The sequence below is a fragment of the Sciurus vulgaris genome (genome assembly GCF_902686455.1).
Source record: "Sciurus vulgaris genome assembly, chromosome: 2".
Classification (NCBI taxonomy): domain Eukaryota; kingdom Metazoa; phylum Chordata; class Mammalia; order Rodentia; family Sciuridae; genus Sciurus; species Sciurus vulgaris.
Window position 1 is genome coordinate 30,558,862 of NC_136462.1, and position 15,860 is coordinate 30,574,721.

General features: G+C 42.9%; 3 protein-coding genes across 3 annotated transcripts in view; 1 reads left to right on the plus strand and 2 right to left on the minus strand.

Annotated features, from left to right (window-relative positions):
- The window catches only part of HEATR4 (HEAT repeat containing 4), a gene marked incomplete at its 3' end in the record, with an annotated part of 285,455 nt that extends 276,643 nt beyond the window's left edge, over positions 1-8,812 (plus strand). Inside the window, exons 9-16 of the mRNA XM_079129751.1 lie at positions 160-264; positions 2,319-2,437; positions 3,152-3,332; positions 4,055-4,124; positions 5,053-5,242; positions 5,891-5,969; positions 6,857-7,016; positions 8,676-8,812. Of these exons, the coding sequence (XP_078985877.1) occupies positions 160-264; positions 2,319-2,437; positions 3,152-3,332; positions 4,055-4,124; positions 5,053-5,242; positions 5,891-5,969; positions 6,857-7,016; positions 8,676-8,812 (1,041 nt within the window). The remainder of the gene's footprint in view (positions 1-159; positions 265-2,318; positions 2,438-3,151; positions 3,333-4,054; positions 4,125-5,052; positions 5,243-5,890; positions 5,970-6,856; positions 7,017-8,675) is intronic.
- LOC306655419 (acyl-coenzyme A thioesterase 1) overlaps positions 1-8,812 on the minus strand; it is a gene marked incomplete at its 5' end in the record, with an annotated part of 94,724 nt that extends 85,912 nt beyond the window's left edge. The window contains 2 exons of the mRNA XM_079129834.1: positions 7,669-7,841; positions 8,672-8,812. The remainder of the gene's footprint in view (positions 1-7,668; positions 7,842-8,671) is intronic.
- On the minus strand, positions 8,786-10,950 carry RIOX1 (ribosomal oxygenase 1). The gene has a single exon (XM_079129784.1). The coding sequence runs from the start codon at positions 10,937-10,939 to the stop codon at positions 8,855-8,857; it is 2,085 nt and encodes a 694-aa protein (XP_078985910.1). The 5' UTR covers positions 10,940-10,950; the 3' UTR covers positions 8,786-8,854.
- Positions 10,951-15,860: the final 4,910 nt, after the last annotated feature.

Here is a 15,860-nt window from a genome sequence, read left to right on the forward strand (position 1 = left end):
CCCTTCTCTTGCAAATGCACTCTGTCCTATTAGAGATGCACATCTCATAAGCTTGGGATATTAATTATGCTGGATGCCATGTTAGGATGTACCTTCTTCAAGATTCCAGTATCTCTAAAACTGATCATGAATATCCAGACAAGTCTTCTGTTTCCTCAGACTCTGATACACAACATGCTTGCTGTGGAATTGAATAGCTGTCGATGGAAGGATCGGATCCTGGCCTGCAGGGCTTTCTCCCAGATCAGTGGAAATGTCTGCTTAGTAAGCCTTCTCTTTCTTTGCTCCAGGACAGAATTCCTAAGCAAGGTTGGGTGAGGAAGCCTTTCTGTTTTGCTGCTATCTAATATTCTACTCTCACCATACAGATCTCTGTCCCACACTGCTATCTCTTACTCATAACCCCTAATTATTCCAAATATCAACATGTCCTCTGTGACTTAAACTAATTCTTATCAATGTGGTGGCAATAATAATCTGTGTAATAGTCACAATAAAGCACAAAAGCTAAGAGAAAGAGCTTAGAAACTGTTATAGTAATTTGACACTGCCAAAGTATCAATGGAGTTTATAAAAGTATCAGTGACATATTTCCACCCCACCCTAACCCTAAAACTGATCCTTCATCAGTTTGAGAACCACTGACTTAAAAAGACACAAGTCAACTAAATGAATGCTTGTGTAGGTTCTGGGTGTTCAGCACACACATGATCCCTGCTTTCAAAAAACTGATATTGCAGTTGGAGCAACAAAACTAACAAGCACAAATACTCAAGAGCAAGAATAAATGTAAAGCACTCTTTTAAAACTTTTCTTTTTTTGTTGTTGTTTTTTTTGGGTTTTTTTGGTGGTGCTGGGGATTGAGCCCAGGGCCTTGTGAATGCAAGGTAAGCACTCTACCAACTAAGCCACATCCCCAGCCCCCTTTTAAAACATTTTAGAAAGAAAGATTAGTGTGGACTGAATTTATCTGTTAAAGTCCTACAACTTGAAGAGGGGATTCTAGACAAGGGAAACTCTGACCTCCTTTTTACAATTATTTTCAAATCATTAATTGTTTGAATAGGATCTTTCTCTTCTACCTTTGTGCTACCACATCTTTTCTAGAAAGGGCCATAATACTGCCATTCCTCCATTTTTTAACCCTCACATTTTGATACGGGAAGCATACAATCTGGTCATTCAGGATAACTGCCTGATGAAGTTTGAGATGGCTTAATTCTTTGCTGTTGTTGTTTATATTGTTTGGGGTGGGTCACCATTTTTTAAAATTTTTTATTAGCACAAAATTATACATAATATTGGGATTCATTATTACACATATATACATGCACATAACCTAAGACACTGGGTTAATTCTGCCTCAAGTGTAGCAGCATCTTGCAGCTAAAGGCACAAACCAGCAGCACAGGCATCACCTGGAGCTTGCTAGATATGCAAAATCTCACTTCAGGCCAACCCAGTCAGAAGTTACACTTTAACGATATCTGATTCATTTGCACATTTGCCTCTTTGGCATTTGTCACTCAGGATTACCAACCCAAAGTAAACAGACATTCAGAGCTAGCAATGTACAAGGTAAAAGTGATGAGAATTTCATGGCAGACTGCTGGAGTTGTAAAAGGTAGTATGTATATGAGTTCTTTCACTCATTCGCTAAACAAGCAGTTCTGGGTATCCTATAGTCTCTAGGCATTGAGGATGCAAAGATAATATCTTTCCTTGAAGATAGCAGCTATAAGGTATTATGGGAGTTCCTTATGCTTATAGGGACAGGGATAGAGAAGACTTTACTTGAGAGGTGCTTTCTGAGCTAAATCCTAAAGAGTGGGAAAACATCTGGAAGGGGTAGAAAAGCGAGATGGTGCAGGCAGGGAGAATAGCTTAAGCACATACCATCATTAACTAAAACTGTAGTAACCTCTGTTCCTTTCCCTCTGAGAAATACATTGATAGAATGGCCAACTATTCTGATTTGTCCAGGACACGAGACCTTCAGTACTAAAATTAGGCAAGTCCTGGGCAAACTGGGATGAGTTGTTCACCCCAAGTTTTAAGTCTCTCACAAAGATCATGCTGGTCCTCACATCCTGACACTACACAGTATTTCAAAGTATGAGCAAGAGAAACAGACCTGGACTTGAGTCCTGGCTCTAGCTACTTACCAGAGCCTCTACTGTGTCACCTGTAAATGGAAATAACATCTGCCCCTGGATTGTTCCAAAGATTAAAGGGGGGGGGGTGACAACATTTAGCACAATGCCAAGTGCAAAATTCATGTTCAATAAATGATAGCCAATTATTACACCTAATTACAGGATATGAAACATAAGTTAATCCAGCTTATGTGGAATGACTGGAATAAGGAAGTAAGGCAAGCAGCTGCCCAAGCACTGGGACAAATGAGCCTTGGGAAAGAGGTACATGACACAATCAGGTAAGCTCTAGTCAATGTGAGAAGAGAAACTCTTCAATTCTTGGAAGTGTTTAGGGGCTCTGGAATCCAGCTCCTCTGTATGCTCAGTATAGTACTAGGTCCAGCTATGAAAAGTTCAGTCCCTATAGAAATTAGCAATACAGCTACAGAAAGAAGCACTGGGTGCCCACTAGTGTGAGGCAACATTTTGGGTATTTGAGGGAGTTCGAAGTATGACACAATTCTGAACACAGGCAAGATACACAAATGCTTAAAAATATCATATCATATTAAAAACTAGAACAAATGGCATATACCAACTAGAACAAATGCCATAGAAAAATTACTCAATGTGGGCAAGAGAAGGCTGTTTTATGGAGAATGGGAAAGACTGTCATTCTGGGCTGGGAGCCAATTGCTGAAATAAGCATCACACATGTTACAGCAATGGAGAAGAAATGCTGTCACAAGGAGTGAAAGTTGACACTTTCCTTAATTCCATCATTCAGCACAGTTGAGTGCCAGCTCAACATATGCTAGGTAATAGGGATTCAAGTAAACAAAATAACTGAGGTCTGAACCCAGTGAAACTCAAAGGGCATAAGGCTGAATAGGAAAGGGTGGGGCTAGATAACAGATAACACAGCCTACAGAAAAATTTACAGAAATTTATACTGAAGATGGATGGGAGGACTGGAAGTTTAAGGGGAACTAAAAGCCACTTGTGCCTTACAGGATTAAATTAGGTCAAGGAAATTCCGAGGAGCGTGTGGAAGCCCTCTACCTGATAGGTGGGCTCAAACTCATGACTGCCAAGCTTCTCCCAAGCTTCCTGCGCTGTTTCTCTGATGACTTCATAGCAGTTAGGCAGGCAGCCTGTTTGGCAGCTGGTGCCCTACAGATTCGCAACAAGATGGTAAGTAAAAGAAACATGTTCTCATCTTACCTGGTAGACTTGAAGAAGGCACTACCTTTCCCTCTTGTATATAGTATACTCACTATTCTGTGAGGACACAGAATAAGATTTCAGAACCAAGAAGTCATATCAATAGTAAGAAGGACCTTTTAGCTCTCAGTCCAAACTTCACTCTGGAGCACACCTCTGAATCCTATTAACTAGCTTCTCAATATCTGGGTGCTGAGGAGCTTTAGAATCAATTCCAGTGAATGGAGTTATAATCCCAAGTTATTAAGGGAAAACCTGATTGAGTATTCATAAGAGTCTGGGGGCTGGGGAGATAGCTCAGCTGGTAGAGTGCTTGCCTTGCAAGTACAAGGCCGAGTTCGATCCCCAGTACTGAAAAAAAAAAAAAAAGAAGTCTGGGACTAGGGTTTAGCTCAGCAATAGAGCCCATGCTTAGCATGTGAAAGGCTCTGGGTTCAATTCCCAGCACCCCCCCACACACAAAAAAAGTCTGTATGGCCATAGATATGTGGGCTGAGAAAAATCAATCCAGAGAGCAGATAATTCAACTAATACTCTATGTACAGGCTGGTAGTTAAGGTTCCAGCTCATTTGTCCCTAGAATTGATAAGTCATTTTTCTGTTAAAGCACTTTTTAAGTAAGTGGGCTCCTGGTTTATGGTCCATTCTTGTTTTGGTTCTCCCCATTCAATACTGCCTCTTATCCATTCCAGGTGTTTGAATGCCTCCTGCATCTGATGCACAAAGATCCTTACTGGAAAATCAAGGCTTTTGCCATTCGAGGTATTATAGAAGTTGTGGACCCAACTTTAAATACTATCTCCTGTACTAATATAGATGATGTCTGAAAGCTCTCTAGTAATTGGGTTGGAATTTAGGGGAAAATGATCTTAACTTCTCAGAAGTTCCTTGCCTGAAGAAGGAAAAAAATCCTCTTCCTCATTTTTAATATTTAGTCAAGAATCCTGAGTCTAGGTCTATGACCAACTTGTGAAAGCAAAGGGCAGCAAGACAGTTCCTGCCAACAAAATTAAGTTCCAAGTAGGTATCTACTGTTGGATATATCTTGCTTTCCCTGGAGGTTTTGACTATATCACTTTGCAAAAGTCAGACCACAAATGCTGCCCTCTGATATTTCGAGTTTTTCTTTAGGATCTTTGGCATTGCTTCTCTTATTGACATGGTCTATGGTAGATCTCTAGCATAAACCAGACCTGGTAAGTGAAATAACTGCACCTCCCTTTCTCATCTCTCTACTTGACTAGGCTGGTCTTCCAAGTTAACTGTCCCACATTTCTCCCCCAATAAGCATATAAACTATGTTCATATCCTACTGGGCAAGCATTGGATGAAAGAGCCCTTGCATGAGAATCCTTTGGAGGTTAATATTTCACTCTAACCCATGCCAAATGCTTTCAAAGTTTTTTTTTTTTTTTTTTTGGACAGTGCTGCTGGGGATCAAACACAGGGCCTCACACATTCTAGGCCACTTAGTTACACCCACAGTCCTCTAAATAGTTTTTTTTTTTTTTTTTTAATATATTTACTTTTTGTGTGTCTTTATGTTTTTTTCATTCCTAAAATTCTAATGGTGATTGACTGCCATTCAAAAGGGAGGATGTTTGCAATATTCAATTTATTTCTGGATGCTAGGACACAACCAACTCAGTCTTCAGTGACAGTGGAACATGCTGCTCTCTCGTTTCTGCAGCTTTGGGACAGATTGGGCAAGTGAGTCCCCAACTGACTGATCTCCTGCTCTGGGCTATCCATTATGAAGAATCACCAGGCGTAAGACTAGAAGCTTGCCGTAGCATCCAAGCCCTCAAACTTCAAGGGGCCCATGTCAGGGACACCTTTCTTGATGTGCTGCTCCTGGAGGACCATGAGGCTGTTCTGAAGTAAGCACTAAACCTCTGGTCCCTGCCACAGCTTCCTCAACTGCCAACTCTCCCATCATGGTTCACTGACTATGTCCCTGCCTTTCACTCTCCAGAGTGGAAGGAGGCAATGGCTCACTGTGCCAATCACCTACTGACTCAAGGAGGTAGCCAAAATTCCAACCTAAGTTAGATGTCAAGTTCAAGCTCTCCCAGGTGATTTTTGGGTTATGCATAAATTCAACTAACATTTATCAAGTGCCTATTGTAACAACAGGTTTTAGATTTAAAAAAAAAAAAAAAAAAAAACACCACCACCAGGGCTTCAGTTCCAGTTCTGTCATGCAATAGCTATGTAAGCCTGAGGAAGGCACTTAAACTTTGAGCCCATGTTTCAAGTATCAAATGCAGATGACAGTCTACATTAGAGACAATGAGATAATATTTAGGTAGGACCTATCACAAAGTTAGTAAATGAATGGTACCTTCAAATGTATCATTTCAAAAACTACACCGTATCTGTATTAACTATCATACCATTTTTGCCAAGAAGGCTCAGCAAAACTGTAGTTAGGACTGGATTTTAAGATTTGCCTAATTCTAAGTCCCATATTTTTCATCCCCATGCTCTAAAGCCAGGGTATAACCACTAAAAAGTACTTCTTTCAGGGAAATTTACCATGCAATGAAGATACTCAACTTAGAAAATGAAGGAAACCAAGAAATGATTCAGGAAATCAAGAACAGGGTAAGAAAACGCAAACAATGTTTTCAAGAGATGATTTAGGGCTCTCAAGAGTTCCTTAAATCCTTTTTTTCCCTAAGCATGTACATATGCTTTCCCCTCTCACAGACATACTTTCTACAACCTCAGACACAGGTATTATATTGTCTGAAAATTCAAAACATCTCTGCAGGACTGGGTTATAAAATCCTAATAGTAAAAAGACAACAAAACAAAAATTGTGTTGGGCTGGGGAGATAGCTCAGTCAGTAGAGTGTTTGCCTTGCATGCACAAGGCCCTGGGTTCAATCCCCAGCACCACAAAAAAAAAAAAAAAAAAAAAAAAAAAAAAAAAAATTGTAGTAGTCCTTATCAAGTAGCCCTCAAAATCAGGGTTTATATTGTTTCTGTTATACTCTTCCCCTCCCTTCTCATATTCTTCCCACCATCCCTTAAGCCCAAAGTGCTCTTTCTCTTTTGCACATAGGCATAAAGAAGGAAGCAGGACTAGACTGAGTCCCTTAGATTTTCTTTTTCCTCTTTAATTTTCCTTAATTTCTAATCTGGGCTTTTTCCCCAAGGAATTCTAGTTGAAAGGGTTGGTCTATCTTTTCAAGGTCTTAGATAAGATGAATGAATAAAGAGAAAAGAATGTTAAAAAGATAACTGGCAAAACCAACTTCATACCAAGCAGCATCTCTTAACAGGCTCATCATGACCAAATAGCTGAAGCAAACATTTTCATTAGCAGGTGCAAAAATCTCTATTCAATAGCACAAGAGAACAACATTCTAGGCATTCATAGACCACCTAATACTAACAAGCATGATACAATAGTTAACTTTATTAATAGTTTTTGATCACTTGCTGCCAATTATATTTTTTTAAAAACATCATTTGTTCAAATCTAGATTGAAACACTAAGCCAAAAGGACTTGCTGACACAGAAAATACTCACAATGGAGATGGCTGTAAGAAGAGTGAAAGAAGAAGCAGAACGCATTTACTCAGAACCCAAAGAGGGACAAGAACCACTGAAACTCCAAACTTTTATTCAAGAAGTTTTTAGGAGTAAGTTTTCTAGGGGTGAATCCTATGCCTTGACTCCTTTAAAAACCCATTCCAGAATCTACATATTTTGGAACTTAGTGGGATGCCCTGTGAGGCAAGAGTTAGGAAAGGCTGATTCTCTTCCTTTTTGGTTACCAACTATTGAGTCTTCCTATTATTTTTGTTTGTTTTCCCTGCCAGGTTTTTATTCATTTTCTGTCTCTTAAAAAAACAACAACCAAAAAAAAACCTCTTAAACACATAACTTTATCTGAACTGACTTAAAAAGTCAAAGGGCATGAAGGCATATTAGCTGGGCACAATGGCACACTTCTATCCCAGCTACTCAGGAGACTGAGGCAAGAGGATGGCAAGTTAGAGGGCAGCCTGGGCCAATTTAGCAAGATCCCATCGCCAAATAAAATAAAAAGGGTTGGGTTCAATCCCTAATACCACCAAAAAAAAAAAAAGTTTACCTCTGGAAAATGAGGTTGGAAGAGAGCTATCGTTTTTATTTTATATATATCTATGCTTTTGTAACTTTTAGAAGAAGACTTAAGTTCTCAACCTTAAAAAACTGAAACTGCCAGTTATAGTGACAGGATCTTAAGAGTTCCAGACACAACCTAAATGATAAGGGTGCAGAAATCAAGCTGTACCAAAATATACTTACAAAATCTGTGTGCCCGAGCGTAGCAGCAGCCTCAGATCACTCAGCCAGCTGCCTAACAGCCACCACCCCAAACCCAGGTCTTCTGGTTCCAAGGCTCTTTCTGGTACACCAGGTTCTTTTCCACCAACCATGAGAGAATATTCACTTGCCAGATTTGGGGAAGTTTCTTCCAACTGCCAGAAAAAAATGAGAGTGGAAAGTAACTTGAACACCAGCCTTCCCCTCCTGGCCAGTTTGCTATAAGTTGGTTGATTAAGGACTATGAAAGCACAACTAGGTGACATGCTGCCCTTTTGGGAGCAGAGCCAGCCACTGATTCAAGCAAGCAATGAGCAAAAACAGGATCCCTACTCTTAGCTGACCCTGCTAGAGGAAAATGACTGTGCTGTTTAGAGTTCAAGTAGTGTAATTAAAATGAGTAAATTACTCCCAAAGTTAAAGAAATGTCCCCAATCAAATGCAATTTCTTTTTTCTTTATTGAATCTGTGTGCTTGTGGTGCTGGGACTAAACCCAGGGTCTTTTGCACATGTACTCCACTGCTGAGCTACACCCCCAGCCCTCTCTTCTTTAAAAAGTTTAACATTCTGCATTTTTATATTCTGCAATCACTCCAAGTTGCTTTTCATCTCAGCCATTATAGATTTTATCTACCCCATTCCCACACCCCATATTTCTTCAAACCAAGCTACATAAGAGTCTAGTAGCCTCAGAAAAGGAAAACATTCTTTGGCACTTTAATAACTCTTCTAATGTTCACACAAACTTAATAACAAAACAGAATACTGATCCCAACTGCCCCCCCCCATTTGATGAAAGAAAACTCAAATGAAAGATGCAACTTCCAAATAAAAACTTCTAATGTCTCAAGCAGAATGACAGCCAGTGCTACACAACACACTGAAGCCAGAGGGGGATGAAGCTGGTGCTCTGAAATGATCAGGCATTAAGGTTACTTCTGCAGAAATAGCTCATTTTCCTCCTCCAATTTTTTACTTTTGTACCTAGATGAAGTGGTTCCTTCTAGAAGACTGTCTGAGATTTGTGACGTTGAAGCAGCCATAAAGGTAAAAGTGACCATACTGATGGTTATCAAGGTAAGAACAGGAGTTTTTAAAAAAAAGATGAACTGGTGGCAGTGGTAGTGGAGAATCACTACTGGCTTGTTTCCAACAATCAACAAGAAACTAATTTAGAGATAGAGGCATCTTGGTGAGCAGCAGCCCCTTATCATACAACATGGTTGCCAAGGAAAGCTGGTCCTCCACACTGTCACAGGGCAGATCCCCTACTCTCACAAATTCTGGGTAGGAGCGAAGCAAGAGTTCCATGGCATCAGCTTGCTGGGGGTATATTTCCAAGCACTTGGGTTCCTCCAGATGATAAACACGAGAGTTTTCCACCGTGTAATAGAGAAATAAATGGCCTCCCTCACCCACCAGGCGAGCTATCCCATCCTGAAGCATGTGAACTTCTGTTTCTGTTGTCAACTGGGCTCCCACGTTTACAGGTTCTCCAGCCTCCCAGCGAATTGGAAGCCCATAAACACTTAATGCCCTCTCCCTATCAGTCAACACAGGGGGTAGAGAGTCATAGATGAAGTCTTTGGCTCGCTGGTCAGCCACAGCATCAACAGGAGCAAAGTGTCCCAGACGGGCAACCAAGACCCGCACCTTCTCCATGAAAGCTGTTCTTCTTGGATCCTTAGAATCCGAATGCTGGGCCCCCATGTAATCCATGAAGTCTCGAGGGAGACCTCTCCGAAATTCTACATTCTCTTCCATTGCGGCCTGCACAGCCAGAGGCAGTATGGCCTCTAGGAAGTCACCCCAGGTATTGCGCTGGTACGTGGACACTGTGAGGTGCAGAGAGTGGACTCCATCCTGGCATTCAGCTTGATGAATGAAACCGCGAGGAAAATAGAGCAAATCTCCGGGTTCCAGCACGGTCTGCAGCACAGGTTCACCAAGGTCCTCCTGGCTGAAGTTGGGGCTAGATGTCAGGGCCAGTTCCTCATTTGGGACCCGGGGACGGTAGACACGCCAGAGTTTCCTACCTTCCAGCTGCAGCACGAAAGCCTCAATGTCATCGTAGTGCGGGGCAAAGCCCTGAGAGTTGGGCGGCGTGAGATACACGTTGGAGCCTGCCATGCTTCCAAACTGCTCCTGAAGAACAGCCAAAAACTGCCACACGGTGGTCGAGAAAGCCTGAGGGCAGAGGAGGCGCAAGGAACAGCCTGCCTGGTACAGGGACCAGGCAGCGGCGGGCAAGGCTCGGCCGGGAGGGTTCAGGGTCTCGCGCCGCCCGTTGATGTAGCGCGCTGCATCAAGGTGCTGCCCGAACTGCACCTCCTCGTTGCGCAGCATGGAGTCCAGGTCGGCAGTTGAGAAAAGGCCCTGGTAGTAGGTGGGGTCCTGCCGCCGCACCAGCACCGCCTCGCGCTCCCAAAGCCGCCGGTAGAAATGTTCCGGCGGCATGGGCGCGATGAGCCACTCAAAGAGGCGCGTCGCCCGCCGTCTGCTGCTAGGGATGCGGCTCAGCTCAGCCAAGACGCGCTGCAGCGGGGAGTCCCAGGGCAACTCCCGACCCGAATTATCCACCTGAGGCCCCAACAGCGTCGCAGGAGTTCCGGGCGGTGCGGCGGCCGCCAAGGGCTGGGAAGCACACAGCCGAGTCGAGGTGTCCACCGCTCTGGCGGGTGCAGCAGTCGCCTCTACTAGGCGCGTGGGCGGCGCCGAAGCCGGCCCCAGGCGCGCGGGCGGGGTCTGCGCCTCCACCAAGTGTGCCGGTGGGGTCTGCAGGGAGCGCGCGGCGGGCGAGGCCTCCAACAGCTCTGCAGGCCCGAGGTGGCCGTATGGTTCTCTCCGGGACGCGTCTGGGCTGGTCGCTGCCGCCGCCCCGCCAGGCAGCGCGTCCCCCAGATCGTCGGCCGTCGACTCCACCCTGGAGTCCTCCGAGTCCTCGCTCGGTAACGCCTGAGCCCTCAGCGCGGCCATGCGGGACGCAACATTTCTCCTCAGTTGCCTTCGGATCTTCCTGGGCCTCAAGGGCAGGGCCAAGACTGATCCACTGTGTGGCTGGGGCTGGCGCCGGCGCCTCAACCTCCCACGCCTCAACAGTCCAGCGCCAGTCCGGAGCCCATCCATAGCGGCACTGCTCTCCCGGCCGCTGGAGTTAAGAGAAAAGAGATCAACCTGGCAGCGGCTGCGGTGCACTCTGGGAAAGGGGCGCGGCCTCCAGCTTGGGCTGCGTTGGCCACGCCCACCGCGCATCCACCATGCTCCTCCTGCTCGCCTTAGGGAGCAAAAATTATCTTCGTTAAATGAGCGACTTCACACTACAGAGGCAGAATCCTTGACAAACAAATTAACAGAGATTCCATATTCAGAGAGCAATTTAAAAATCAAATTGCTAGACACTTCAGGAGAAAGAATATTAGCTAGTTCTTTGCTTCTAGTCTGCATGTATTGCATATTCACAGAGGAGTCTTTATTTTTTTTAATAGAATGTTCCCCAATAGCTTCCTACCAGAAAGTGAACCATCCTTGTTTTCTAAGAATGCCCTTATGCAGAGTTCGAGATTCTACACAAACCCCAGTCCAACCAATCCTTTTTACCCAGATTATAACATTGAATCCTAAGCGTTTCTCCAGCCAATTTCCTTCGCTCCTTTCTCCATTGCAAATCCTTGAAGTCATTATCCTCTCTAAAAAAGAAGTTAAGTTTTCTGCGGCATTCTTTATATCTACCCTTCCCCACCTGAGGTTTTGTTTCATTAGCTACAACTTCGCTCCAGAATCCTCATTCTCTACCTCCTCTGATTCTTAAAACAACTTCTTAACTCTGGGCTTCTCATTTAACAGACAATGTGGTAAGCGGAGGATGAAATTGTTGAGAACATGGTTACTGTCTTCATGCACCTTTGTTGCTTTATATATAAAGATTACTAATCTTTTGAATCACATAAGATAAATTCCCAGAAATAGAATTGCTGGGTCAAAGGGCAAGATAATTTTTGTGATTATTAATAGGTTTTTACCAAACTGCTCTCCGAATGGCTTTCTTTATCAAATTGCCCTCCAAAAGGGTGCAAGCAATTATAAGCATATAAGACCAAAAAAGCTCTAGGACCTTTTCTATGATTCTGTTTGAACTTACAACACCCCTTTTCTCAGTCACGCCCATATCTACACACTTGTCAAAGGTTTTAGATTTTACCCCTACCCATGTCTATTACCCTGGCTTTCTTTATTTCCCACATAGTCTTGGTTCTCAAATGGAGGTGATTTTGCCTCCCTAGGGTCATTTAGCAATGTCACATGGGGAGAAGGGAGTCTCTAACGCCTGGTGGGTACTGACTAGAGATGTTGCTAAATATACCACAGTGCAAAGTATAACCCCCCACAACTAACAATTATACAACCCCAAATTCCATTTGTGCTGAGTGAGAAACGCTGATCTATTACAAATAACCTCTTTACCTTTACTCATTCTCTTTCTCTCTTTCTCACATGCTAATTTATACCACAGGCATGTGTCACAAGATTAATTTTCTCAAGTTGTGTTCCCAAACCAATTATCACCCCTGTCAGAACCTATCCATGTGTCCCATGAACCAACCCAAGTTCCTTTGCCAGGAACTAAAGTCATACAGTGTAATGTACACCTTATCAGCCTAAACTCTACTTCTACAAACTGAACTCTTTGCCATTCCTTGATTCTGTCATCCTCCAGACATTCTCTCATGCTTTCCCTCTAAATGCTGTCTCCCAATCAACCTTTGTCAAAGCCCTAAAACCCATTTCACATTTCATCTTCTACCCAAAACCTCTACCATCTCTCTGGTCACAAGAGAACTTTGACCTTTCACATGAATTTAATATGTTGTGCCTTGTACTGGTGATGTATGTACTTGTCACAGTCCTTCCTAAACTTCCTCAACTATAAACTCCTTCAAGGAAAGGACTTCCTATGTCTTTTTCTTTTTCTATACAATAGAGATAAAATTGAATCTACTTCTCCACAGGGTTGTTATGAGGATAAAATTATTCATGTAAGGCACTTAGCCTGGTACAGAGCTAAACACTTAAAAATGGCAGCTATAATAATACCTTATTAATATGGAGCAAAGCACTATAGGATGGCTTATCTACTATGGGTCTAGTTGGGAAGAATGGATGCGTGGAATGGGATGGCCAATTTTTTTATTTGGGCTGGGTAGCAGTGGGGGCTGCAGTATTAACAATTATTTTGCCCCATGGAAGCTTTGGTAGATCAGTGGGAACTATATCAGACAAGGCTATCTTGGGAGGTTGCACAGGAACTGCTCTGCACAAAGGTTGCTGGCCAAGGACCAGGGTGGGGGCCTAGTGCAGGGATGCAATCCAGAAGAAGGGACAGCAGGACAGAGAGCCCTTATCTTAACTGACACACAAGCTGCATGTGCTGGCAGAACCCTGATATTGGGCCACTTAGAGAAATGCAGAAGAAGAAGACAGGTCACATTTCATTCGGAGATTTAACTGTCTTTTCAAAGAGAGTGGTTTTTAGGTGACAAAGGACACCTCTTATGTGAACAAGGGAATGTACTGTGCTTCTCTATCTGCAAAACTGGAGGATGCTGTAAGCTTGTCATTTCCACATGCAGTACAAAGGTCTCCTCCTCCCAGACTTTCCTGTGACATCCTTTTCTTTTCCCAACATCTTGTGATGTCTTCAAATAAAGTATTTTGATAACTGTCCTCTAGTTCCCCTGTGATTGGGAAATAACCTAATCAATAAAACTCTGAAGTCTGCCCTGGGGCTTTAGGTTTGGAGGGCTTGGTTCTTACCACTGGCCACAACCCTCCTTATAAGGCAAGAAGTCAGGGGGTCAAATGGGCATGCCCTACCAGAGCTCACACCTTGCCTGTCTTGTAGAACATACACTCTGGCCACCCAAAGCTTTGGAATTTCCCACACAGTTTTGAGCTTCCCAAACATTGCCCATGTGTGTATAGTTGGACTCCAGGAGTGCCCAACAGGTGGTTGCTAGCAGGAGTATGTGAGTAGAGCTTGAACATGAAGTCTGGGTTGTTCAGATGTGTAACTGTGAGGTCCTCAGTATGAGTTGGCGTTAGAAATGCAGAGATGGGTGAGCTGCCAGTTAGCTTTCCTGTGCTGCTCCATTCTGGTAAGGAATCCCAAAGAATTTGAGAACTTAGAAGCTCAGACCTGATCTCATCAAGGTAGGTATTTTACTCAACATTTGTTAACTTGATTTATAAAATATTTAAATATTTAGAAATAAGGTAAATTAGCTTCTATTTGTACTTTTGCCCCAGACTAAGATTCATTTGAGGGCAAGGAGGATATTTTTCTCATTATTCCATGACATGGATTGAAACTAGAACTACCTGTACACACAACTGGGCATGGTGGCACACACCTGTAATCCCAGTGATTCAGGAGGCTGAGGCAGGAGGATTGCAAGATTGAGACCAGCCTCAGCAATTTATCAAGACCCTCAGCACCTCAGTGAGATTCTGCCTCAAAATAAAAAATAGAAAGGACTGGGGATATAGTTCAGTGGTAAAGCACCACTGGGATCAATCCTAAGGCCCCCCACCAAAAAAAAAGAAGATTGAAAAACAAAACAAAACAAAAAAAAACTACCTACATTCCTGAAGATGCTAGGTGCAAGCTCAAACCTGGTCATCACTGCACTGGCTTATGGTGTTAAAATAGAGCACCCTGAGTGAACCCATCTCATCAACACATCCCAGGAATAAGGGTCTTTTCTCATAGCTACAAAAGTTTCTCATGTGAAAAAAAAAAACATGGGAGAACTTAAAAGATTTAAAATATCCCACAGTTGCTACCTCGAAGCTTCTTTTTATCCAGATGTGCAAAATACAAGTTAACCCCAAAGATCACCATGCAAATGGCCATAACTTCTCAGGTAAACAATTCAGGCCTATTCCTCACATTAGGCTCCTGACTAGGGAGTCAAGGGAGACTGATCTTGAACTCATAGAGCTGTTCTGACAAAGTAGAGCTAAAGAGATTTTTCACTTTGGGTCTGCTTTCTCACATAAGACCACATGTCTGGCATACATACTCATCTGCTAATATTTCTCTGCAGCCTGTGAAACCCCGCAAGCCAAGTCCCTGGTTGCAAAGTTCAGCCTTAGGCCAAAACACAAAAAACAGAGGTCAGTCACGGCTTGTCAGAGATCTACGCACAGCTCGAGAAAAAAGGATCGCCATGGGGCCGTTTGGATCTCACACCTCCATTCCGTAGTTGGGTAAATACTCAGAGGATTTTTTCTAGCATCAAGTCTCTGGAAAACTTCTCTCACTTCAAGACGCAAGCAACAGCAGACGGATCACATCATATTTTGTCTCTTTCATTGAAATTGTACAATCTTTTTGTCACTATGTTTATAAACTACAAATAACAATTGACTTGATTTCTTCCTTTTTTTCCCACCCAGTACTGGGGATTCAACCCAGAGCCTCACACATGCAAGCTCTCTACCTCTGAACTACATCCCAGCTCTTTTTATTTTATTTTGAGACAGGATCTTGCTAAATTGCCTGGGCTGACCTTGAATTTACGATCCTCCCACTTCAGCCTCCAGAGTGGCTGGGAATACAGGAATGCAACACTCACACCTATTTGACTTGATTTCTTTCTTTCTTTTTCCTTTTTTTTTCTTTTTTTTTTTTTTTTTTGGTACTAGGGATTGAACCCAGTGGAGCTTTACCACTGACCTACATCCCCAGTCCTTTTTATATTGAGATAGGGTATCAATAAGTTGCTGAAAGTCTCAATAAATTATGATACGGGCCTCAAACTTGCAATCCTCCAGTCTCCTGAATTGCTGAGATTACAGATGTGTACAACTGCACTCAGCTTGACTTGATTTCTTTTTTTTTTTTAATATATTTTTAGTTGTAAATGAACACAATACCTTTATTTTATTTATATGTGATGATGAGGATTGAACCCAGTGCCACCCACATGCTAGGCAAGCATTCTATCACTAAGCCACAACCCAGCCCTTGATTTGATTTCTTAATGTTCCACATTAACACAGAGGGTTAAAGAAGACTGAGATTGCATTAGGTGACAGGTTATATTTTTCAATACCCCAAAGGTCATATATTAAATATGAGTCCAAGATCCAAATTTTACTAGAGTATGAATAC

What these genes read in the sequence shown, in the direction of transcription:
- RIOX1 (XM_079129784.1), bottom strand. Translation starts at nt 10,939, where the DNA reads ATGCGCGGTGGGCGTGGCCAACGCAGCCCAAGCTGGAGGCCGCGCCCC.